This window comes from Falco cherrug, chromosome 10 (assembly GCF_023634085.1).
Source record: "Falco cherrug isolate bFalChe1 chromosome 10, bFalChe1.pri, whole genome shotgun sequence".
NCBI lineage: Eukaryota > Metazoa > Chordata > Aves > Falconiformes > Falconidae > Falco > Falco cherrug.
The window spans coordinates 11,751,880-11,776,992 of record NC_073706.1 but is presented as its reverse complement, the minus strand read 5'-3'; the positions used below and the strand labels follow the sequence as shown (position 1 = coordinate 11,776,992).

Genomic DNA, 25,113 nt, shown 5'->3' with positions numbered 1-25,113 from the left:
GAACAATTTACAGCTGTATCATTCTGTTCATCTCTATGTCAATCAACAAAATACAGAATTCACACAGCCTTGTGGTCCACCGTCGCTGGTGCCTATATGCCTGTTCTTGCTGAGCACTGAATACTAAACTTCTCCAGCTCAGGAGGCCACTACCTCACCTTAGCCCCTCATTGTGCGGTGTGTGGAGACAGACAGACTTCTGTAAACCTCAGTTTTACCGTCAAGTGTAGCAAAAGAACAGATTCACAGGGTTCTGTATGTCTGAGCTGCAAATTCTCACCATAACCCAACAGATTGGTTGTAATACCATTGTTATAAAGCCCCAGCACTTGGTAAAAGAGAAGTAAAGTAGGAGAATAAAAATGCACAATTCCTTAAGCTAGTATTCCTCAATTTTTTTCCTTGCAGTCCTGATACCAATTATTGGTGTAATTGATGTAATATTGTAACTTCTTTAGAAAAGGAAAAATATCTTTCATGATTTATCCTTTATTGTGGAAGATAGGGGTTTTTTTCCTAAGTTTGTTGGTTTGGGTTTTTTTTACACATTAGAATGGGGAATTGGTATTTTGATCATGATTTTTGTATTCTGTACCAACAATAAAATTATGAAAATAATTTGAGGCTAAAGGTGAAGCTCTGTATGGACAACCTCAAGTCTTGGCACGTTTGTAAGACATCTGAAAACACAAGAACTGCATGGGACTTGTTCTATCTCTGTTAGCTGTTTTGGCATCTTTTTGCACATATGCATTTATTTTTCTCATGTAGTATACTAGATTTCTTTGTAAGCATGAGCTATATAAGCTTACCTGTGCATGTTTAAAATAAAAGCAATTCCAAATATCCCATGTAGGTTAATCTTTAAAACCCTATGTATAACTCACAATATAAGAAGTATGGAATGTGACTATAATGTAGAAGTGGCATGTTTTTAATGTTGATCAGTTTAATCAAGCAAGTGAGTAGACTTGGTCAAATTAAAATATCTCATTATTTATTCACATAGAAACCAGTAAATTTTAGAATTCGTAGCACAAAACTTTCTGTTAAAAAAAGAAAGCAATCTATGCCATATAGCTTCTTTACTCTCAATAAAATAGCATCATTGCAGTTAAATTTAAGATTACAATAAAAATGGAACATTCCAGATTACATCAGTTGGAGCACAATGTGATGAATATAATGTGAAAATCCTTGTCAGAAATTTTACAAGGAGATATCAATAGCTAACACCCATATTCTCCGACTAGAAATCAAGAATATTTGAGCAAATCTTGGCATAAAAGGCACAAAACACAAAGCAAAGCATGCTTGTGTCATTTGTCACAAAAAAGCATTAACATTTGTGCAACATGGAAAAAGGTCAGCATTTTTCCAGACTCTTCCAATATCACAGATACTTAGGGAACAGATCTTCCCCTTAATGCCAGTGTGTCACTCCCAGTACAGATGGCAGTGACTGGAAAAAAAAAAAAAAAAAAAAAAGAGTATCTAGAAGAGAATACATCCATAGCCTTCCAGGAAATCTTAGCTCATGTACTGAGGACGCTGCTGCTATTGTATTGTTGGTAGTAAATAAACACACTGCAGCCTTTTAATAATATAGCCACTGGCAGCTAGCACTTGTGGGAATTACACACGACTGGTAAGAATGTTAACAATGCTGGAAACCCCTCATAAACACAAGTTTACCACTTGCACTTAAATGTGTGATGCCAGCTCCCTCTTTGCTTCAAATAAGCTTTTTTGAAAAAGTTTGAGTCCTTGAAAGAAAGGACTCCTCAGAAGAGAATGCTGCCTATTGCACAGAGGAATGGCTTTTCTGATTGTAAGGTGCTTCAGAAATACAGATCAAACATCCGTGGTACTTCCTTCTGTAATGGGCCATCATATAAACATCTTGTTAGCAGCCTATCTGCTATATTTCTATAACAAGCCTATCTTCGTCATCACTGCTAGTGTCATCGTACTCAACTCTGGTTTGCTTCCTCATCATCTCTAAACCTCTCTTTTTGTACGTCTTGGAAGGCGTTGCAGAGCAAGTCTTGAACTCCGGGGACCTGGGAGTAATTGGGGGCTTTTTAAAGGTGGTAGTAGTAGCTGTACTGTGTGGCTTTCTGGAGCTGTTGGACTGCAAGTGGGTTCCATTCTTGTCTGCACTGCCGTGAAGGTCAAGGATGTTTTGAGAAAAGTTTGCCCGCTCTGTGCATGCAGTACTGGGTAATGCAGCCCTTGGGACTGACTCAGGGAGAGACTCAGCTTTTGAGCCAAATAAATGTGAACATGCAGGCTGGGAACCGGGAGCTGAGTTTTCTTTTGGAGGCGAATATGTGTTTTCTTCAGCTGGAGGTTTCTCATTTCCCGAGGCCTGGATCACCGCGTCTAACATACCCAATCTTTGACTCTCTGACTCTACATTTAGTATGTTTTCCTGGCTTGTTTCTAGATGTAAGGAAAGAGGACCAGTAGTCTCTGAGTTTGTGCTGTCAAGTTTGTCACCTGTGCCTGAATTTGTAAAATCAGAAGGGCAAGACCAAAAAGAAGATGCCATTGAGTCACTGTGAACATTTAGCTGTGACTCCCCTGGTACTGATCGCTGGTGCACAAGCGGTTGTGTCACTAAACAGCAGATTTCCACATCGCTGCTGACTTGCTGCACGGCTGTATTGACGGTGGGTGAAAAGGAATGAGCTGTCACAGAGATTTCCAGGGGAGCTGTAATGTTCTGAAATGAGAAGTTTGTTCTTGTGTGTTTCCTGATTTGCCCAGAAATGTCCTGTAGAAATTAGGGAGGGGGAAAAAATTTACATTTAAGTATTTCAATCCAGAGAAATTCCATCCTTCATAAAAGTGCAATGGTAACTAAGCTGACTATATCAGTAGAAAAAATTTACCTCTACTATAACTCACATCAACTGAGTAATTAAGCATAATATCAACCTTTATTTATACAACTTTGATTATATTTGTACTCTTTTTATTTATTTTTTTTCTTCAGACCAAGTTACTCACCCCTCTTTTGATGAGAAAACTATTTTTTTCTCCCAATGTCTGTGGGAGGCGTAGTAAAGGATGTATTTTTTTCCTTAGGTTTGGGGTTGTTTTTTTTTCCCTTTGGGTAGGTGACAGACCATGCCAATAATTTATAGATTATAGGACTTAGGGGTTTCAAGCTGCATTCTTATGTATTGTCCAGGATGATGTTCTTTTCATTAAGATATTTTAATATACATATTGTGATGGTGTTTGTGCAGTGTAGGGGAAAGTCTTTGTGATGAATATGTAAGAAATATTGCAATGTCTGAGGATTGGCAAGAGATGCAGGAAATAAAATCACTTATTACATTCCTAAATATGATACTGCTTCTGCTACATGAAGTACCAGTGCTCATGCTACATAACAGCAGTCTGGCTCAGTACTTTGTGTCTTCAAGTGCAGCCGGCAGAAGTCCAGGGAAAAGTATAATTAGGATAAGCACAGAATGCTGCCATGAGCTGTGCTGACACTGCACACAACAGCATCATTTGCAGCACATGCAGATGTGTCTAAGGACCCCTCTCACTAATGCAGCTGTTGGTAGCATTCAAACCACAGCAGCACTGCCTTCCAAAAGGGCTAAAGAAATTCAGTTGTGATGCTGGATACACGCTCTTCCCACCGTTGTGTGGCCATTACCACCCTCCTCACTTTTCTGATTTCAAGCTTACTGTCTCTGTCTCAGGACACTGCGCTGCATCTACTGGCACCCCCAACATCAGTGCTAATCAGTCCTCTGACAATAAGGACAAGAAATATCCTTTTCGATTGATGCAAGTTTAATTGTTCTTTTAAAAAAGCTAATTCTAACATAAGTAAGTTTTAATTATATTTTAACCCCCAAAAAACTTTAACACATCTTTAAACAAACGCTGTGACACAAAGTAGTCTCAAATTAAACTTCAAACCAGCTGAATATAATTCAAGTTTCACCAATATCTTTTCTTTCAACAGAAAGTAATACATGAATTAAGGTACAATACCTACTTTTTTATCCATTTTGTCTTTTTGTTTAACATGGTTTAGATTTTCAGTATGGGAAGATATTCCTGAGTTATTCTTTCCTTCTTTTTTCCTTCTGCAAAGTGGCTTGTCTGAGGTGGAACAAGGTGTGTCTTTTTGCTGGTGTAGGTAATTTTCTATTGAAAAGAAGTTGAAGAAACTTTTACTTTGATATTTACTTCCCCCCCATGCTAGACCTTACTAAATTTCACAACATATCACTGGACTAGCTTCTATGTTTTTATTTTTTCTATAAATCTTTATTCAAAGCCTGATAGATTTTCTCATTTATTTCTATGTGTTTGGTTTGGGGTGTTTTTTTATTGGCCATTACTGTCCTGCAAAGTAACGGCTATTCATATCTGCTATGAACAAGCCCAAGGTACTGTGCCCGCTTCCAAGATGGTTGTGGCATAAACATCATTTGTGTTAATACTGCTACTTAAATGGGGGGCTGGTCATTGAAACACAGAAAGCAAGTCATCACACCAAACTTGTTTTATACTGCAAACATACTGTCTTGTTTCAAAAACTGATAAAGATCCATCTTAAAACTGTCTAGGCTTCTAGTGGAAGGTTATGTGTTTTTCAAAACCTCCTAACTGTCAAATTCACCGATGTGTATGAAGTGTCACGGTGCATTCAGTTCTGAAAATGTGCAAGATTATTGTATTTTTATTCACGGAACATGCTAAAGGACAAAAGTGGTTTTGCAGTTCCATGTGGAACAGGTTTATATCAGAGATACTGCTAGCGTTCATTCTCTTACAAATTAAACATTCAATACATTAAAAAATATCCAAAATACTTACCTTGTACCTTTGGTTGAGGAGAATGGCACTTCTTACTAAATTTACAGGGTTGTGATGAACAGCCCTTTTTCAAAGCATCCAGTGTTCCATTTGGAAAACAATGCCGCTTGCTTAGTTGGCTCATTTTCAACTGAGCATATCCATGCACGTGCCTCCCTCTGTACCTGCATTGCCAATGGCATTGAATGGGTAAACAAGTACGTGTGATTTAAAAGCAGCCAGAGTAGAACAATAACACATCATCAGGTTTAAGTCTAATAGCAATTTACTACTGTGAAGATGTTTACGTTGACTGAAAAAAAAATCAGGATTTTAGGCAAGAGACGCACAATTATTTAATTATTTTTTTTCCTTGGTAGGATTCAGTAAATCCATGGTTTGCTAAGAGAAAAGGGTTCAGCAATAATAGATCCTTTTTCCTATACCTGGAATTTTAAAATAACGTATTTCGTAAAGACCTGAATCGCACAGGAATCACCCGAGATTGCACTGTTGTTGGCTTTTTTACTTTTCACTTCTTATGTGCCACCTATTCATTATCACTAATGAATAACATAACTATTTCAATTATTTAGGGAACTGGCACTGACTAATCCAACTCTGCTTTGTTTTCTACTCTAGCTAGATCTTACTCTTCATGACTGAGACCAAAGTACATTGGCAGGTCCCATTCCTACATCAATAGAATCAGTCACTATAGACAGAGTAATGACTAAATCTAAAAAGGCATGCTTATTCGGGTGTTTGGTGTATGAGAAAAATATATTACATTTCATAATTAACAGTTTGGCCAGTTAGCTACTAATATGTATGACCTGAGCTTTCAGGACCCTGTTCTTAATTGAGTCCCTGTCCTTATTTGCTATAGCAAATAAAGAAACTGTGAGAGCAGCAGGGGAAAAAAAACCAAAAACCAATGATGAAATAAAAAGAACACCCAAAAACCAAACCAGAAAAAAGTCATAGAAGAATGTCACTAGACTGAACAACATAGACCCGAGTCTTCTATTTTTGTTCTTACGATTCTTCAAAATTGCAGTACTGCTTGCCAAACTCGTCATGGTGATTAAGTTACTGACACTGGTTTGTCCACAAGGAAGGCACTCTGTCTGATTCTGGTCATGAAATAAAATCAGAAGGTTGTATGCACACAACGTGTTTCTTCTTGAAGCAATTAATCAGACATTCTGCTGCCCCACACTCCTGAAAGACTAGAGGCTAAATCTTCCACTGATACGATCTCCCATTAAACAAGGAGAAACTGCACTGATTGATACAATGTGCCTTTGACAGTGTTATACTCAAATTCTTCCTGCTTTTTATTTAAACCAAATGATCCTTTAAACTAGATGGGTTTGTTAGATTGTCTCAGAACCTGATATTTGTTCTGCATTCTCTTGTGAATACAAGTTCAAGATATAGATCTTCTGAGGACAAAAGGGTCTTCTCGCACACTGCTTTTAGCTGTAACAGGATTAAACACTGAAGTATTTTGGTTCCCTTCAAACAAAAGTAATTGCTGACAGTTTTGACAGATAAGAATCATATCTCAAGCATAATAAGAGTCAACTGGCCAGTCATCATCTTTCTTTGGTATATGTCTGGTCTGCTTAGAAAAGTCTGTTCCTGATAATACACAATATATTGACGTGTTTTATAGTTCACCTTTGTGGAACCTTTGCAGTCTGGGAATAGCTCTTTCTGAAATTTATTTTTTCCCCTCATTTTGACAAGGTTGGATTTTGGGGGTGACTTCATATTGGACTTTTTACACCCTTTTAGCAAAATCATGTCTGTATCTAGGCAAGCTGAAAACCATATTCCTTACCATTTTGGGGTGACTTTAATCTTTTTCTGTTTGTGGCTCCTCTTGAGTTTTTTTGTTGAGACTTTTTCCTTTTTGCAAACAACTGTTTTCTGCTTTTGCTCTGAAATATTTTTGAAAGCACCACCAGGAGCTGCCGAGCTTAACTGTTGAAAATATTGGGAAAAAGTTAAGTACATGAAAATTGTGAATCACATTAACTGAGAGATTGGAAATCTACACTCTTTTTAAATAGCACTGAATAACATAGCAGTTAAATAGCACAACTCTGATTTTTTCCTAGAATTTGTCTGTTAGTTTTTTCTAATCGATTTGTCCATCTACTTTTATAAAATCAAACAACTCACTGCTTTTGTGGATCTATATAGAAATAGTGTATGTTCTTTTGTGTTCTTGTTCCTATATAAAAAATAAGCTTAGTCTTACAGCTGTTCTAGGATCTGTACAGATAGACCAGTCTACCTCCACTTACCTAAAACACCTTCCAAGCCTTAAACACTTTACAGGATATTAATGCAATTTTGGTTGACATTTCAGTGTATCTAAAAGATAAGAGATCCAGTACATAGTCTGTCTTTGACTCCAAGTACCTCCAAGCATAATGAAGTCTTGACATTAACGGTCTACTTCAGTCCTACTCTAATTCAAATATTCATTTAAAATTAAAACAGTGAGATATATACGCTGTTACAGAAGGATATAAATACAGAAGAATATAAAGTATACTCATAAGGGGAAAAATCAAGAAATAGAAATACACTTTTCTCACTAGACAGCATTCCTACTGAAGTTCTCAAGTGAAAGAAACAAATATTTGCACAAAAGCATGTATTTTTCATGCATTGAATGAATGTAACTTCTCTTATAAAAAACTAAATTGTTAATTCTGTATCAAAAAATGTCTGTAAATGTCCATAAATATAGTTTAGATAGTTCTTTTATTTTTCTAAGGGGGTGGGGGGGTGGGGGGTGTCAGACAATTACCCTCTTGAGAAAGGAAATAGGGTTATTGGCATTACCTCCTGCACCTGTTGTCCTTTAGAAAGGGATGAAATCAATGTCTTTAAACTCCTGTTTGTTAAGCCGTATGCCACAGTCTTGCTAATATTTTTCATTTTGAAAATAGAAATATCGTACTTTGACAGTGTGCATTCATTGCTAGATTCCTTGTGGCAGGTGTGCATGGAGGAATAAGCAGAGTCCGCACTCCCCTTCTGCTCAGCAGGCAGAGGAAGGCTTCTTGTTAAACAACACCAAGTTAATCGAGGTTCAGCATTTAGTGATGGGAAGGTGCTCTTCATGCTTGATACTGTTAAACCTCCAGAGTAGCAAGTCAGATTATTGTGGGGTAGCACTGGGAATTCTTTACAGTGAGTGGTGAGAGTGTGGCAATAATAAGTGCCGAAGGAATGGCAAAAATAAGTGGGGTTGTCTGTTGAGCTCTGAAAATGCTGCATGTCCTGCAGTGTTGGTGAAATGTCCTTAAGGATGAATGGACTTCCACCTGTGTCCCCTCCCATGACGGTTGGCTCCGCACCCTCGCTAGAAGCTGATGTCATTATCAAAGAGTCACTTCCTGAGCAAAGATGATGTAAAACCTTTCTCTCTTCTTTAATGTCAGCTGATATTAAAAAACTACTTGTATACAGAGAAGTAAAGCATATTTTCTTCTTTGGGGTCTGTGTAGAGGAAGTAGTTATGCTCATCCACTTCTCTTCTGTTTGCCTTTGATAATTTAATCTATTTTTGTTCTGTTTGTTTTTCCAAGCATCTCTTACAATATCCTGCTGCCTGCAGGTTTGGTTATAAAAGCTGTTATCTGCTGTGGTTAAGGTATTTGTTGTTTCTGACTTGACTGGTGAACAAAATACTGGAGTTTTCCAGTTTGCATGTACATTCCATCGTAGCTCTCCTTTGCTGGCCTTTTGTCTCACTTCAACTTTTGAAGGAGACCAAAACACATCATTAGAAGGAGAACTGAGTGATCCACTGCTGGAAGAGCAGGGGGTGTTCCTTAAAGCGTCTGTCACAGATGTGCAAGGTGTAAACTTCTGTTCTGAACTAAGCACAAGTGACACATCTGAGGCTCTCCTGTCTTGCGGCAATTTAAGGATATATTTTGGAGAAAAGGCATTTTGTTGTGGGACTGAATTTAAATGACCAGATTGCAGATGATGAATTTTAGAAGGCAGGTCAACAGCATTGTCATTGGAAAATGGTACTTTCGCTCCTGTTTTCTTAAGACAGGTTTTGACATCTTCATCTGTTGCATTGTGCAAGGCAAAAGAGCTGCAATCACTTCCCCTTAATTCAGGCCCTAAAAATGCCACAAATGAAGCTTTTGAGATACCTGCTGCATGTGAAAGAAGGTTAATATCACTATAATTAAGAGCTTTTGTGGAGAGTTCGCTTGTTTTCATATACTCTACATTCTCAGTGCCTCCAGTGGATTCATTAATTCCTTTGCTTAATTTTTGCTCTTCTGCAGTTCTGGAGAATTTCACCGGTGCTGCGGGAAGACACTGAGTGCTAGTGCAATAGACTCTGTCTGCATCAGTTTCTGCATTGTTTTTGCTGCTGGGACTAGGGCAAGACTTTGAAATAATGTTTTGTGTCTTCTCCACTTCAAATTTCAGCTTTTTTCTTTCTGACGGTAAAGTCTGGGATTTCCCTGCAGCTTCTGTGTTGTTGCAATGGACCCACAGGGGCATCAGGGCATGCTGGCCCGTTTCCTTATTCCTGCTATGGTTTCCATAATTGTTTGATGTGCTCTCACAATCTGATTCCAATGGACTGGATTCTTTCCCAGGGCTTGGTTTTTCCCATTTGGTACTCTGTACTGGCAAGCAGTCATTGTTCCTGCTGTTAGTGTTCAGCTGACACTGAACATTTTGAAGCCTGAGCTCGCAACTGCTTGGAGCTAGCACTGTGCTGCTGCCAGCTGTGTACTTCTCCGTGTCACTGCCACCAAGCTCTTTAGAAGTTTTGCTCGTTACGGTACGTGCACTAGCATTTACCGAATGTGATGTCTCCATTAGGTAGGTTAAGCTCTCTGCAGTTTTCCTGGGGGACACATTCTGTAGGATACGATCACTGTTACCACAGGTTTCTGATTTACCAGTGTTTAAACCTGTCGTCACAAGGGAGGAGAGACTGTCAGTGACAGAGCTCCTGCCATCTCTTTCCTCAGTAATTTCAGTACTGCTGACTGATTCCTTTGAATCAGGAGTGAAGCTTGTAATATCTGTAATCTTATTCCCCCTTTGTTTAATTTTCTTGGCATTTTGACTGCTTTTCATTTTTTGGTAGATTTTCTTAAACGTTTCATCTCCATACATTTGCCATTTTTCTTGAGAGAACATCTTTAACTTCCTTTGACTGGGTTTCTTATTTTTAGCACTGATTACCTCTCCAGCCCCAAGCTTTTGACTTCCTTGCAACTCCTCTGACAGAGGAGGATGATCAGCCACATTACTTAGTGGCACATCATCCACTGCTGTTTGTCTGACTAGAGCTCGGGGATGGCTATTAGGAAAATCCACCGAATTTGCAGCAAGATTGTTGCTAGGCAGCAAACCAGCAGTGCCTGTATTTACAGACTGCTTAGTAAGAGAAGGAGGCTTTGAGCAACCTGCTTTGTCACGGACCATTCTTGTGCCCTCCACAACTGGCAAGGAGTTGCTCCGTGTAACTGGTGTGGTGTCTATCGTTGTGGAGAACTGGGTGGGAACGGAATGAAAAAACATTGGCTTGCCTTTTTCTAGGGGTGCAAAGGTAGATTTTGCTGAACAAAGGAAAAGATTCTTTTTCCTATTTACATCACAAGTTCTGATGTCAAAATGGAAAGAGTCTTTGTATGTATACGGCATTGGCAGGTCAATGCTGCCCTGTTTCGAAAGGACCGTTTTTCTGGGCCTGACGTTGTCTAACTGGGTATCATCCACCACACTTTTGTTATGAGAGATAAGTTTTGAAATGTGTTCTTCCAGCCTCTTTTTCTCGAGCATCAAGGCTGTAGCTTTCTCAGCTGCCTCTGGCTTGGCGCTGCTTCTGAAGGCACACCTTAAGCTGCTGAAGGCGTTTTCATTTTCCAGTTCAGTGCTGTGTTCATAGAGACTATGCAACGGGCTGGATGATGCCATCTGTTGTTCTGTACTATCAGAGCGTGACAGATACCCTGAGTCAGTGCTCTCACACTTCTTTAGCTTGCAGTCAAATGGCTTATAATCCCACTGTTTTTCCCAAGAGGTTGCCTGCTGCCTTTGCAACTGAATATGCTTATTGGCAGTTGCAATTCTTTGCTCCTGTGTCTTCTCTCTCTGGCACTGACCATTTGGCAAAGCTCCTGGAGATGATAAACTTTGAGGTTCTCTTTCAGGAACCCCCTGATTAGCCTTTGAACTAAGGGACTGATTTGTTGTTTCTTGATTTTCTGAAGCAAATGGTGAATTGCTTGTTGCTGGTGGTGAAAGGTCATGAAGTCTCTTGGTGTCTGTTACAGCACTGGTCTCTGAACTCCTTTGCTTCATCTGCATCCCCTTGTCTTCACAGGTGCTACTAAGTAGTTTGCTGCCTTGCTGTGAGGTGATGCTCTCTGTTGATTTCTCATTTTGCTCCAACACACCACTGTTGTCAGAGTCTGAGGGAAGTCTGGTATTGTTGACATGTGTTTGAGTTCTTCGGTGTTTATACAAATTGCTTTGAGTTTTAAATGCAATACCACAGGTGGTGCATGGAAAGGGCCTTTCTCCTGTGTGCGAGCGAATGTGTTTCTCAAGGACACTTGGCTTCAAACAATCTCGTCCACAGTGTTTGCAGATATATTTCCCAGCTTTTTTTGATTTTCCTGGGCTTCCAAAAGATGCATTTACACAAGAATTGGGCGATGATAAAATTGGTAACGTGCTCACTATGTTCAGTGTTAGCGTTTGCCCAAGTTGTTTCTGAAAAACGGGCTGAGGCTGATCTGTGCCTTCTGAAGGAACAAGTCGGTTCAGGATTAGAGGTATGTTACTGCTGTCGAGATTCACACAGCTCCTGCCAGTCACTAACTGACTGTTTGGCTGAAAGCATCCTGCCTGGACGGGCTGGTACAGCGGTATGGTAAGGGCTTTTAGGTACACAGGTTGGGACAGAGCTTGTTCCTGCTGAGGAATCACACTGCCTTGACTGAGATCTGAAGAACCCTGCACAGGCTGAAGGGAAGAGGTTGGGACTGGTCGATCTGCTAGTGCAGCTGTAAAGCCAGGCTGCTTCTGTGCCTCCATTTCAAGAGTTATCTGCCATATGCTCATGTATCTGTAAGGCAGGGGAAACAAAACAAGTAGGAAACTTCAGATAGCAAAATAAAACAAAAATACTTTCAAAAACTGCTGGACTGGGAAAGCTAGCAGTTAATAATATGATGTATCTTGTATACAGGCATTGTACAGACAATAATACATTTTCCAATTAAATTGATTCATCTTTCAATTCTTAGCTAGGAATTAAAATTTGGTACAGTGTAAAGAACATTAAACATTGCACTTAAAACCTACAATAAGTACTAAGTATTAAAACTACATCTGAGTATCAGAGTTGCAAGTGGAGGCTCTCAGCATCCCAAAAATAATATTTGTTTCATTTCTTGATTTCTTTTTTCTGATTTTGATTTTGTTTCATTTTCTTGAACCATATTCCCATTCCATATTTGTACCATGTTTTTTAATTTAAGAATTTACCTTTATAAATGTTAATATAGATACAGAGAACAATCAGGGTTAGAAGGGACCACAGGAGGTCTCTCTAGCCCAAACACCTGCTCAAAGCAGAGTTAGCACTGAGGTCAGGTGAGGCTGCTCAGGGTGCTATCCAGTCTGGTTTTTAAAACTTCTGAGGATAAAAACTTCACAGCTTCTTTGAGCAACCTGTTCCAAACACAGGACATTAAACATGGCTGTGTTATTATCTGTGTTTCCCCAATTTAAATGGGCTAAGACTAAACACATTGCAATAAGTGATGCAAAATGAAAGTAGGTGAACAAAATGAAACTGATGTTTTACAAGTGAGATTTACATAAATATGGACAAAGCAGAAAAGATGGTATCATAGGAAAATAATGGAATAAATTAAAGCTGTCTTTTGTGCAGCCCTAATGAATTTTGTCTAATTAAAGGCAGTATTATGGTATACTGCTAATTTTTAGATGCTTTTGATGCCAGATGAAAACATTTTGTAGACACAGCGTTTGGAAAAAGTGAACCTATTCTTATGAAATCTGTCCAAATACATTCAGGGTTGGTGCTGGTACAGACTACTTATTTTAACAAAAATTTGTTTTGTCTTTTTCTTTCTTAGAAACAAACTAGGAAGCTATTAAAATAAGGTAGTTTAAAATTATCTTTGGAAGAGTGGATAGAGGCATCAGCATAACCTCTTGTAATTATAGTTTGGGTGAAAAGTAGGAGATATGTGAATGTTTATTCACATTCTTACTCAGCTGTTCTCACAGCTCTGTATCCATTGGCTGTTATGAATAATAGGCGGTTCTTGTGCAAACCGTCATAAAAACCCTGTCTGCAATATAATAATCAGTGGCTAAGTGTGAAATCTGCAATTTGTTGCCTCACTGCATAATCTGTAGTGGTGCTTCTGTACCTTCCATGGACCATTTTAACAGGTAATCATTACTGAACAACAGTAAAAAAATTATTTATAAATGTTGTTTGATATTTGGACGGGTACCATATCACACACACACACACAATGTTACTGGTCTTCAAAGCAAAATCTCTGTTGCTTGTAGTTACTGAGAATTTTTGAAATAATACATGCAATTGTTTTTGAGTATTCCTCAGTTACTGTTAGAGCAGCTAATAAAGCTGGTAAGTTGATATAAAGTTGGATGGAGATTCAAGCAAAGTTCTGTTACTTCACAGCTAAAAACAAGTGACCTACATCACATGAAAAAATGGGAAAATAACTTTCTATTAATGATCAAATGGAATAGGTTGAGGTCAATAAGTTACATGCTCAGTACTAAATGTAATTAGCATCTTAACAAATAGACTAGGAATTCAGGTAGTTTTCATATTAAGTATATTGGGGGAAAAAATGAAACTGAAAGATAAAGCAACCCTCTTGGTTATCAGTCTTCTGCAAAGGAAAAAGTTTTGTATATTAGGGTATTGCCTTTAATCTGACTGATTATTTCATCCCTACATGTAGTTCACAATGCAACTGTAAATAACTGGCTCCTTGAGCAACAGAAAAGTAATGTACCAAGAACCCAGTAGCTATTACTCTGCACTTCTCACTGCACCACTTCTGGAAGTTCTGTGGCTGGCTGGCAACTTCTGTTTCACAGCTAAGGTTTCTTCCAGTTTGTCTCTGATCTGCTTTGCTTATTCCAAGAATTGGAAAAGTGGAGAAAACATCAGCAATGCAGTCCCTGGGATGTGTTCTCTGACTTTCCTTCTGGTCATGAGCAAGGCCATTAGCTTCTCTGCGTGCATTACATGCGTCAGCAAAACTGCTGAGGAGCCACTGAGGAAACCGAGAAACTTGCTACCAACTGCAGGGATCTCAGGGCTGGGCCGTTTATGGGAAAGGTATCAGTGCCTGGTGGGATTCTTTGCCTTCACCCGAAGATTTGAGTGTAATAAAAATCCCAGAAAACAACCCATAAAAAGACCTGATCTGAGCACAGCAATGTGTTAGATTTTGCCTGTCCTCTTTTCTCATTAATTTTATAAATAAAACTGTTATCAAGCATGCACTTCTCTTGTCCACTTCAGACGTTTCTATATGGAATGATGACTTAAGTGGCTTTATAATACAGGTGTTGACTATACTGATGAAAGAATGTTAAAAGAATATGGTTTGTTAAAGGAATTATGATCTATATTATGCAGTGTGGTTAGCACTGTGGGATAAAAGTAGATTTCTCTAATTTGCAAAGTGAGGTTATAGACATTTCAAGTCCATTTAAGATGGTTCTTAAGCTATACAGTCACCTTAATTTACAGCAATTTAAACACAGCATGCAATGAAAACAGCAGCAAGTGATAAGACATAAGCCAATGATATTAAGCATGCAGTAGTTTGTCCAAAGATGTGCAAATAAAGAAGTGTCAAGGGGACAAAAATATGCTACAGAGACAAGGCTCAAAGAAGAGAAGTGAAGTCTGAATACCACAGAGCTAGAACATCGAACAAGCACCACATCATACGAAACAAGTCACAGTATCTATGCTCCCCTCCTTCCCCCAAAGAAAAATGTGGAAACACAGAATTTATATTTCCACCTCGATAAGCCTGCTGCAGTGTCACAAATGATGTTCTCTCTTTGAATCTCCTCATGTGCATGCAGAGTTGCTGGGCCCTTCAAGGCCAGCCTGTAAGTTAGTAGGACTAGTGGTGGACAGATGTTTTTAATACGAATCCTGTAGTTCCAAATTACCAGACTCTCTGTGTAATTTTGCTTATACTATTAAGTTTCTAGGGCCCAAAATACAGTGTTATTCTGAGAATCATTTCAGTGCTGTGTAATGTTCTACAAAGAAAATACCTAATTGATTACAGAAAATTTAAAGGAAAGTTTTAACGAATGCTCAACAATTAAACTAAATGGTGATACACAAGCTCATTGCTTTTAAGAGTTTAATGATACATTTCTACCAGCTGTGGTAGTTTGCTGCTTTTCACAGCAAACAAAGGATACTTTCTTCCCAAGTGAAACTTCTGTGGCTTGTATTCTACTCTGGCAAATACGATCATACTTTTCACATCTGTTGTTTTCTACCAAAAAAAGCCACTGTATTTCATTGTACATTGACAAAAATAGCTTCTCTCAAAGTAATTCTACCCCAAGGCTAATTCTGGGAAGTACTTGCCTGAAGTAGAAAAACTTCTTTTGTTGGTTACCCCCCAGGCTGTGGTACTGAGCATCAATCTGATGTCCTGAGCTCAATTTGTAACTTGTGGCATCGAACTACTAGTATAAAAACTTTATCCTAATTAGATAAGGAAAAATTTCCAATAAATTAAACTAAAACCAGGATTTGGCCAGTCCAACATTTTCTGAATTAGTTTCTTTAGCTATCAAAACTGGTCAACAAAAATTTCATTTAAATACAATTCTTATGCTCCTGGTTTAAATTATACTTTCAGGTACACGCCATAGGTAAGTGTGTGGAACACTGAAAAGTCAAAAAGTGGAGTAGTGTCAGACAACAAATCAGTGTAGCAGAGACTGTCTTATTCTATATGCAAATATAAAGTATTCTTATAAAAGGGGGTGGTGTAGAAACTCATTTTAAATCCAATGTGTTCCTCTTTTTCTATATAATTTTTTTCCTGAATTCCAAATACATTTTCTAAAACTTGCTTCATTTTATCAGCACTATTATAATAATCTTGGATTATACAAGCTAAAGATTTTTGTCTTCTGCATGGCATGTATAAAGGCACTGGCAACTCTCCATCATTGTTAATAAAATCATTAAACATGTAACTACTTATTTCCTGCACTTACATAGAATTTTTTGACACACCATTGAGAGGAGCACCATTGTTTTTAAGCAGATGCAGTGCTCAATCCCCTGGCTTGGTCTCCAGGTATCATCTGTAGACATGGCAGAGTGAGTTTATTTTTGTACCACACAGAAGCAGCCTTTCAACATTCTGAACATACATAATTATGGTATATTATACTAGAAGTCCCTACCTTAAATGTAATGCCAGAAAGCATACAGAAGTGGAATCCTCTAGTCTGTAAATAATTTTAGCTCACGTACCTTTTATTGAGCCAGGCATTTCAGCAAAAGTCTCATTTCTGTCAATACTTGATGCAAGCAGAAACAAGGACAAAGACTTGAAACAGATTAGAAGTAGGAAGTTGGGTTTCTCTTTTTTTTTTTTTTACATTGGTGTCACAGTAACAACCTTCAAAAAACAGGAAGAGATGAAACAGAAGAAAATGAAGTAGCATTTCAGTCTCTTCGTATCCTGTATCAGTATTCATGTAGGAACCTACAAGCAGAATCAGCTGCCTTTGAAACGCAGGTGTTTCGTACACTGCATTATGTTGTGCCATTCAGTGACATACGCTGACGCAATGGTAGAATTTTTTCTTTATACCCCTAAGGGTAATTTGATTATAACTTTAGAGTAAAGCTCTCTCTTAAAATGTGTTGGAAAAGAAAACAGTGGTGGAGAGAAGATACTTGCTACATATGAAATGTTAAACTTACCCAGCATGGGTATTACCCACCAGCTGCTTCTAACAGTGCCCTGCGGTGGGGTGGAAAGCAGTAACCAGCAGGGAAAATACTTCAGGAATGTTACAAGTGTTTAGGTCACGCTCAACAAACCTCCCTAAAGTTGTTAAAAGCTGTAGGGAGAACAGCATAGGGGACAGTCAAGAGAAGTAAAAAGATCTTTTTAAGAGATGCTGTTTGTGGGTTGGCTTCATGAAGAGCCTTCAGGTAAAGCAGTCAGCAGAGCCAGGGTGGACGGGGGTGGGGGGGTGGGGCACAGCAGTTCCTTATGCTTGCATAGAGATTCCAGCTTAGGAAGTGACACCCAAAAATAGATCAGTTGAAAAGAGAAAGCAAAAATCACTTAAATTTCAAATAGAACTAATGCAGCGTAATACTGGTCCTCTGTGTTAAGTGTACAGTTCAAATTACTTTCAGCCACTGCAGCAACCTGTTCATCCACACAAATGGGAAGGATCACAGGATGCTTTTTACATCTTTACACCTCTTTACAACATGGACTGGGATGGCTACTTCCTCCACTGTTATGAGACCAGGTAAATCGCAAAGTGGAATATGCATTCCCTATAATATTACAAAATCAGCATATCTGGCCTGTAAAAATTCCTTAGGCACACTGCATTTTGGAAGGTGTGGCTTTTGATCTGGCTGTGGGGAGCACCTGCCCAGTTCAGACAGCTGGAGCCTGTGTGGTGTAAACCGGGTAGTGGGGAAACTGTAACGCAATGACTGTCCGATACCTGCTGCAGTGGAGGCCTTTCTTGTAGTAATTCAGATGATGGACTAACACCAGAGGTGTCGATGGATTTTCATCCTGCACGGCTTTATTGATCTTGGAGAGTTTTGCCCGTTGTTTGTATTGCTTTCAGTTTGTTCCTGGACCCTGCTTTAGTAGGCACCTAATTTTGGAGGTGTAGAAATATTTCTTATTGTTCCTGTCTTTCCTGCCTGTTATTTAGTTATTCAGGGGGCAAAAAAGCTCTTAACAGGGCCTAGTATTGTTAATTAAAATCCTTCGAGTTTCTATTATTCCCTGAAATGCTCCCAGTAATTGGTAATGGCACTGCAAATGCTTAACATCAGCCAATCTAGAAAACTACTTGACACTGTGAACTGCTTTTCAATGACTCATGCTGCTGATCTGCAGATTCCTTCTGTCCATATGGGTAAAACTATATGCAGCAACTAGTGTCAGCTCTGCTGGGAGACACTTTCCTAAAGGAATGGATTCTTATATATAGGTGAGATCTTCTGGAAGATTATTGCATGCTACAATCAACAAACTAATGGAGACAAAAAGATGCACGTCTTAGAACAGAATCCTGGCACGAATCAAACCATACAAACATGATTACGGGCATTTTAAGTAACCAGTCAAAATCAGTTTCTCTTCAGTTTTATCACATACCTGAAGTCCATTATAATTTATTCCACTTTGAGACTATTATTATCTGAAGATAAGGTGAACTTACTTAAAAGGGACACTTGTTTTAAACAGTACTAATAGTCCCAGCAGTATGCTGGAACTAAGTAACAACTTATATAAACATATTTAAGTTTTTTAAATCATTATTTAGAATACTCAGTAACATACCAAATTCTAAAGGCTAAAACTGCAGACTTCTCCTGAGTTAGAGGCATTACCTAAATATAGCAAGTTACAACTAGAGCAAGTGACTGCATGAATGTTTGCCACTATCAGACAGGTTTCAGGGCTTAGCAGAATCTCTTGAAGCATGATCTAAAATCTTGAATAAGTGACTCTGGAGCCAGACTGACTCCACAGCATCCTGTGATCCTTCCCATTTGTATGGATGAACAGGTTGCTGCAGTGGCTGAAAGTAATTTGAACTGTACACTTAACACAGAGGACCAGTATTACGCTGCATTAGTTCTATTTGAAATTTAAGTGATTTTTGCTTTCTCTTTTCAACTGATCTATTTTTGGGTGTCACTTCCTAAGCTGGAATCTCTATGAAAGATTACTTACATTCAGTTAAGTCAAAAATATTATCCTGCTCAGAAAAAATCAATTAACTTCAGTTGGCTCAATATACAGCAAAATATCTATTTTAACTATGTGTGAAGATAAGCGTACTGTCAGGTACTACACAGCAAGGGAGTATGTGGTGCTACAGGGCACTTCACTCTCAATTCATGTCTCAATCAGGATTTGAGACGACAGACCCACAGACCATTGGTATACATTTCTAGGTTCCAGGAATCTGCGGGAAGAGCTCCCTCCCAGGGGTCTGAAACCCTGCATCCTTCAAAGACACCTCCAGGTGTCATTTTTAGTCAAAGGTGCAATTGAGTAATACCTATACTAATAAGGATTTCTAATATACTAATATACTAATGATAGACTTCAAAGATCCTGCCAACTACATGGTTTAAAGTACCTTACAGTACCTTGCAACCTTAAATGAAAAGAAAGTATCTTATAGGATCGTTAACTATTAATTTTTCTTATGAGGCCAATGCTGCTGAGAACAGCACACAATATCTCACTGTCAGCAGAAGATACAGATCCTGGAATTAGCATTTCCAGTCGCTAGTCTACCACTGGTGGCTAGCACAGCGTGCCAGTGTGTACGAAGAACTCCCTTGATTGACTAGACAAAACTTCTACTTAAATATTAGTACAATAAAGTAATAGTGAACCATAGGGTCTGAAATAAATTTTGGGCAGGCAGTTTAAACTACTTGTTTGACCTAAGTGTTTATGAGTGTACCTTAATGCTGGTGCTTTCTAGTCCTCAATTCAAATTAGCAAAATGGAACTGACACCTTTCCTGATTAGCCCAGAAATGACTGTTAATCTTGTTTTACTTAAAAACTATTTCTGCCTTTGCTCTTTTCTCAATTTGACTTCATACTTTGAAATGTCTCATAACAGAAGTACTGACTCCACCTTTTCACTTGTTCTTAAGGGATGTGTCTGATCTTACAAGAAGGCAAGTTCCACCACCAGTGTGCAGGCTGCTTATAACCTTACTGGCCAAGGTGAGAGCCTTAGTGCCATGCAAAATTAGACTGAAAATATATAATTCCCTGATTTTCTGAAACGCTCATAATCTTTCAATGATAGCAATTCTTGCTCAGATTCTGACTTTGGGAAATCTTGCTGCTTGTTAAGAAGTCATTGTTCCTGAAGTTTTGCTCTGCTTCCTATGTTATAAAAGTGCAAAAAAACTAGAAAACGTGCTGATTGAACTTTGAAATTCTTGTGCCATCCCTGAGGACAAATATGTTTGACACTGTACTTCCACAATTACATAATATCAGAGAAATTGTTTTATTTTTTATTTTTGTAAACACTGTACCAGAATGCAGTGTTAAAACCTTTTAAGAGGAATGTGATCGGTAATACCTTTCCTTCATTCTAGAATAGCACCATTTTGATCATTATTATACAGTTTTCTATCTTTTTGATTCTCCTTTTCTTGAATATCCATAAATGAAAACATTCAAAAGGCTTAAATCAGTAAGAACACTGTTAGCTAAAATATATTATAGTGTGTAAGTAAACATTGTATTGGCTTTTTTGATCTCTTCATGCAATTTGTTTCAGAGAACATTTCCTATTCTACTTCTCATGCTGCTACTTTTCTCAGCTTCAGTCATAAGAAATGCTTTCTGATTTATTCTATGTCTTTATTTTAAATTTACCTCACTTCTTTCTAAAAAGAAACATATTTAACATATCTGTTGGTTTTGTAACACTGTTATTGGCTTCACAGTGAAAAAATTAGGATTGTTAGTGCTTAAAAAAATCTAAAAATCTCAAAGGATTTCCATTCTTTTGTCCTTTCATCTAATTTGATCCTGTGCATTTCCCTTGTTAGGAAAGAGTTAACAACCTCCAGCCAGCAGTCTGTAATCAACAGGTTGCTCTAACAGAAAAATAATAACCCTAATCCATCTTTTAAAGTTTAGGAGGTTAGACTAAATGGTGAAAAAATACTGATTAAAGCCCTCTTAAAAACAGAAGTGGGGCCAGTACTAAAATGCTTTGTGTTTTAGGAAAAAATCTTGCTCATTGCTAACTGAAAGAACCACCACATTGAAAGAATTATAAGTTTAAAATTTCTCTCTTACCACCTAAAATTTAGTTATATCTCTGTCTATATAAAATGATAACAAAACACTTGCTAACCTTTAGGTGGCCAATTCACAGGCAGGTGGAGAGGTTCGGGTCCCTGGAACAGCGTTGAAACAAAAGAAGCATCCTGTTTTCTTTTTTCAGTGTCTTTCTCTTCTCTTTTTTTTTAAGCATTTGAAAATTGAAGGGTGGGTGGTGGGGTGTGTGCAAAGAGAGGAGGGGGTGAAGTCAGCCCACGCTTGGTGTAGGAAGAGTTTTAATGGCCGATGCTGGTAATATGGTTTGCCTGCTACAGTGTCTGCACTACTGCAGCTCTGTGTGTGGGCGTAAAGAAATGACACGACTGGGTTTCAAACCATTACACTGAAGATTTGCAAACAGTTAAAAAAAAACACAACACAACCCCATCAGGCACAAATGAAAAATTATTACTTTTTTTTTTTCTTTTATCTTTTTCTAAGGTTTGTATGTTGTTTTTATTTTTTTCAACTCAACAGATGTAATCCAGTCAAGTTTCTTCCTCAGCCTCTAAATTAAAAAAGGTAAATTAAGTATTTAGGATGGGTTTTGATTTTACATAGTGTGAACATTTTGTTCTGATTTTTGCTATTTTTTAATTAACCTACAAGACCTTGTACTTCGAAAGGCATCCAGATTTCCACAGTAGAAGTCTTCAGAGGACACCTGTATTTCTGCCTTTGAACATGCTAAATAGGTACACAAATCTCAGCAGCACAGAGTAGCATGGTACAATAAGACATAGCAGCCACTCCACAGCTGGCCAGGTAGGAAATCTTAGACCATGACTATTCCCTTGAATATTCCACAAAACACAGCCAAGAAAACCCGGGACACCCTGGCAGCCCGTTTTTGTACAGCATCTAGCAGTGCATCAGGCTCACCAATCCCAGCTGGACAGAGAACAGACCTGAATGTTTGCTGTAACCAGTAGATAGAAAGGAGACCAGCAGGAGCGAGACAAAGGGGCAAGGAAGGGCAAAAGGGGCTATAATATCAGGAAATGAGATTGAAAATGCTGTTTAAGCTCAAGTATAATTGCTGGCACAAGAAAAGGTGAATATAAATGGTTGCGAATACACTCTCATTGTGGGGACAGGTGGAAGTTCTTTGTTAGAGAAGCAAGAACACTTCTCAAACACGGCCACAAAGAGTGAAACAGAGAGAAGTTTTAGAACGGAGCTTGAAAACTTCAGGGAACCTTTATGACTTGGCTGGCCCATGATAGGAAGGGACCAGTACCTGTTAAATGCTTATCTTCATGTATGGATGACAGAAGACATCCAGCTTGAAGATGATGTGCTTGGACACAAAGCACATGCATTCTCGATTGTGATGGTTTAGGTGTGTACTTTTTCAAACATTCAAATAAGCCCCAAATCAAACAGGATTTATATTGCATTTGGTGTTGTGCCGCCAATAAAAAGCAGGGCAACTGGATGCATAAGCAGAGGGGGGTGGGAAAGAGAGGAGACACGTGGTGATGCCCATATTGCTATTTAGTGCACAGTGGGCAGTTCCTCACCCCATCTCCCGGCCACAGCGTGAGGCAAGCAGCCCGGTCCCAAGGATCCTGAGCTGAATGCCAAACCAGCAGCATTCAGCGTGTGAGTAAAACCAGCAAGACTGGACTTGAGGACCTCAGACTGCTAATCCGATAAAGGTAGTTAAACAATGAATCACACTACGGTGAATGAAAGAGGATCTTCAGTTCTGTATCTGTCCAGTAAAACCATCAAAGAGATATTACCTCTAACACACAGACGTACAGGCTGACTTGGTATTAAGTGGGGTCTGGCTACTAACCACAGTAGAAGCTTAAATTCTTCTTTCATGTATAAACTAACAGCTGAGGTCAGCTCCAGGAAAGTTTTGCCAGAGAAATGTCTGTGGCCTCAGCTGATACAGAAAAGTGCCTATTTCGAGAGAAAAGAAATGGCTCCCCACAGGGTTACTTTCAAGCAGACTGAGTGTAATTGTACAACATGATGTAGACTGCAAACTGAAATTGCTTAAATCAGTTCAGTAAAACTGGTAATTTTCCTAGCATTGTAATTTTGTTGTGTGTATAGAAGTAAAAAAGACAGATTTTTACCTTATTTATTACTTTGTCTTTCTCCAAACTCTGAATTAAACTTTGTGTACTTTCTGCGCAGTGGAGACACTTTTTGCCCAGTGAAACCCTGTGAATTATTAATGAGTGGTATCATTTGAATCTGTTACTGTAATTCATATTTCTAAAAAAAATGACAGTTTTCTTGACCCAGTTTGAAGTGTAATAAACACATAGCCTGAAGCAGTAATTCTGAAAGGTATATATGTTGCTCATTTTTGTCTCAGTATGTCATGGACAACTATGTCCAGTGACTCTGCAGTGCTCTTGTTTCCAAGTCACTGCAGCATTCAGCGTTTCTGCCTTGGTGCTGGCCACTTTGGTGCAGATAAAGTCACATCTGGAATCTCTAAACGCACCTAATGCTCCTCTGAGGACTAATTCCCATGAAGAATCATTACATAATATTGCGATTGGTTATCACAAATACCAATATTTCTTTTATAGATGTGAACTCTTAAGTTTGAATGTACAGAACCCGTGGCTGCCTACACAACTTTCATTCAACCAAAGGCACATTTCAACTATGGTACATAACATGGTATTTTTTCCCCCAAAGATCACAGCTCTGTAAATTGACAGACTTCTTAAAGCAAGTATTAAAAATTTGGAAAAATTTGAATATAAAAAAAATATTCAAAGCAGGAGGAATTAAATCATACTAGTAAATTGGACAGCCAACTATTACCCTCATATCAATACTACATAACAACTGCGAAGATCCACAGGGCAATTTTCATCTATTTCTCAAGACAGCAAGAACCACCACTCTAAAGAAGAGCATAACCCTTAGGCCATACTGAGAAAAAAAAAACGTCCAAGAGAAAAGAACTTAAAGACAAATACATGCTTGAACAACAAAAGGGAGAGGCACAGCTTCATTAGAAGCAAACACAGATCTACTTGCCAAAGAAAACCCAGTACAAGGGAAAAAACTTAAACATAAGGCAAAACTAATGGATCCCATAGGGAAAAGACTCAAGGGCTGCTGAGAAAATGGTAAGGTAATCAGAAAAACTGAAAGGTTCAGCTGGTTGTGCATACAACCTAAGTGTTTCACTAAGAATTTATTTTCTTCTTTAAAGTGCTTGGATTATTTTCACACCCCAACAGCAGAGCTGCACACATAGACACTCACCCAAAGGAGGAGAAAAAAAAAAAAAAAAAAGAAAGAAAGAAAGAAAAAGCTAGCCTCAAACCATCTTCCATTAAAATCCGACAGATCTTTTTTCCAAATTTAGATTTAATGTGTTTCAGGTAAGACTCTAAATGCTGAATCATCATACAGGGTTGATTTTGGGTTTTATTTGGTTTGGCTTTTTAGTATTAATTCACCGTAAGCAGGCCTAGTGAAAGACTGTTTTATAAATTAATTCACAAGAATAGTCTGCAACCCAAGAAAAAACTTAGACATCTGAGAGAAAAAGCAGACACGATTCTAGCTTTGCTTCTGAAGTACCAGGTGATAGGGAGGTGATGAAGAGAGCTCCAACTCCTCCTCCTTGCTCAAGTCACTCTTTTGCTGACAGTTGAAAGGTTAAAAAGCAGAGGGTGTTATGGTGCCTCTTCTACAAAACAGATGTTTTGCAGGAGGAATATGAAGGGTCTTTCCAGGTGTTTTATCCTTCTGGAGTAATAAGCTATAGTATTTTCAGGCATATCGCATCATAAATATGGGTAATTACAATTATGATGCACTTAAAAGCAATTTAGCTTTCAGAGGAACAGTTGCTTCAGCTCAAGTCAGCAAGGTTAGGTGTTTTTTACACATGCACAAACTAGTGTATAGTCATACTCATTTTTTCATCTCTTTCTTATTTGTCATAGAAAAACAAGTAACTTCAGAACTTCTGGTAGTATTCAGAAATGTTCTAAAAAGCTCCAGCTACACTACCTTAAATGTACAGAAGAAGAGACTGGAATTTGACAGGGTCACTG

The 25,113-nt window shown here is 38.4% G+C and overlaps 1 protein-coding gene across 2 annotated transcripts; it reads right to left on the bottom strand.

The window, feature by feature from the left end:
- Window positions 1-975: 975 nt before the first annotated feature.
- ZNF831 (zinc finger protein 831) lies at window positions 976-21,316 on the bottom strand. Of its 2 annotated transcripts, none has more exons than XM_055722803.1 (6): window positions 21,099-21,316; window positions 7,699-11,977; window positions 6,683-6,825; window positions 4,855-5,018; window positions 4,028-4,179; window positions 976-2,779 (listed from the first exon to the last, which is right to left on the bottom strand). In XM_055722803.1, exons 2-6 carry the CDS (start codon window positions 11,971-11,973, stop codon window positions 1,922-1,924), a joined length of 5,592 nt encoding a protein of 1,863 aa, XP_055578778.1. In that variant the 5' UTR covers window positions 11,974-11,977; window positions 21,099-21,316; the 3' UTR covers window positions 976-1,921. The 2 variants fall into 2 exon arrangements, with proteins under 2 accessions (XP_055578778.1, XP_055578777.1); XM_055722802.1 differs by lacking the exon at window positions 21,099-21,316 and adding an exon at window positions 16,457-16,579.
- Between the last annotated feature and the right edge of the window lie 3,797 nt (window positions 21,317-25,113).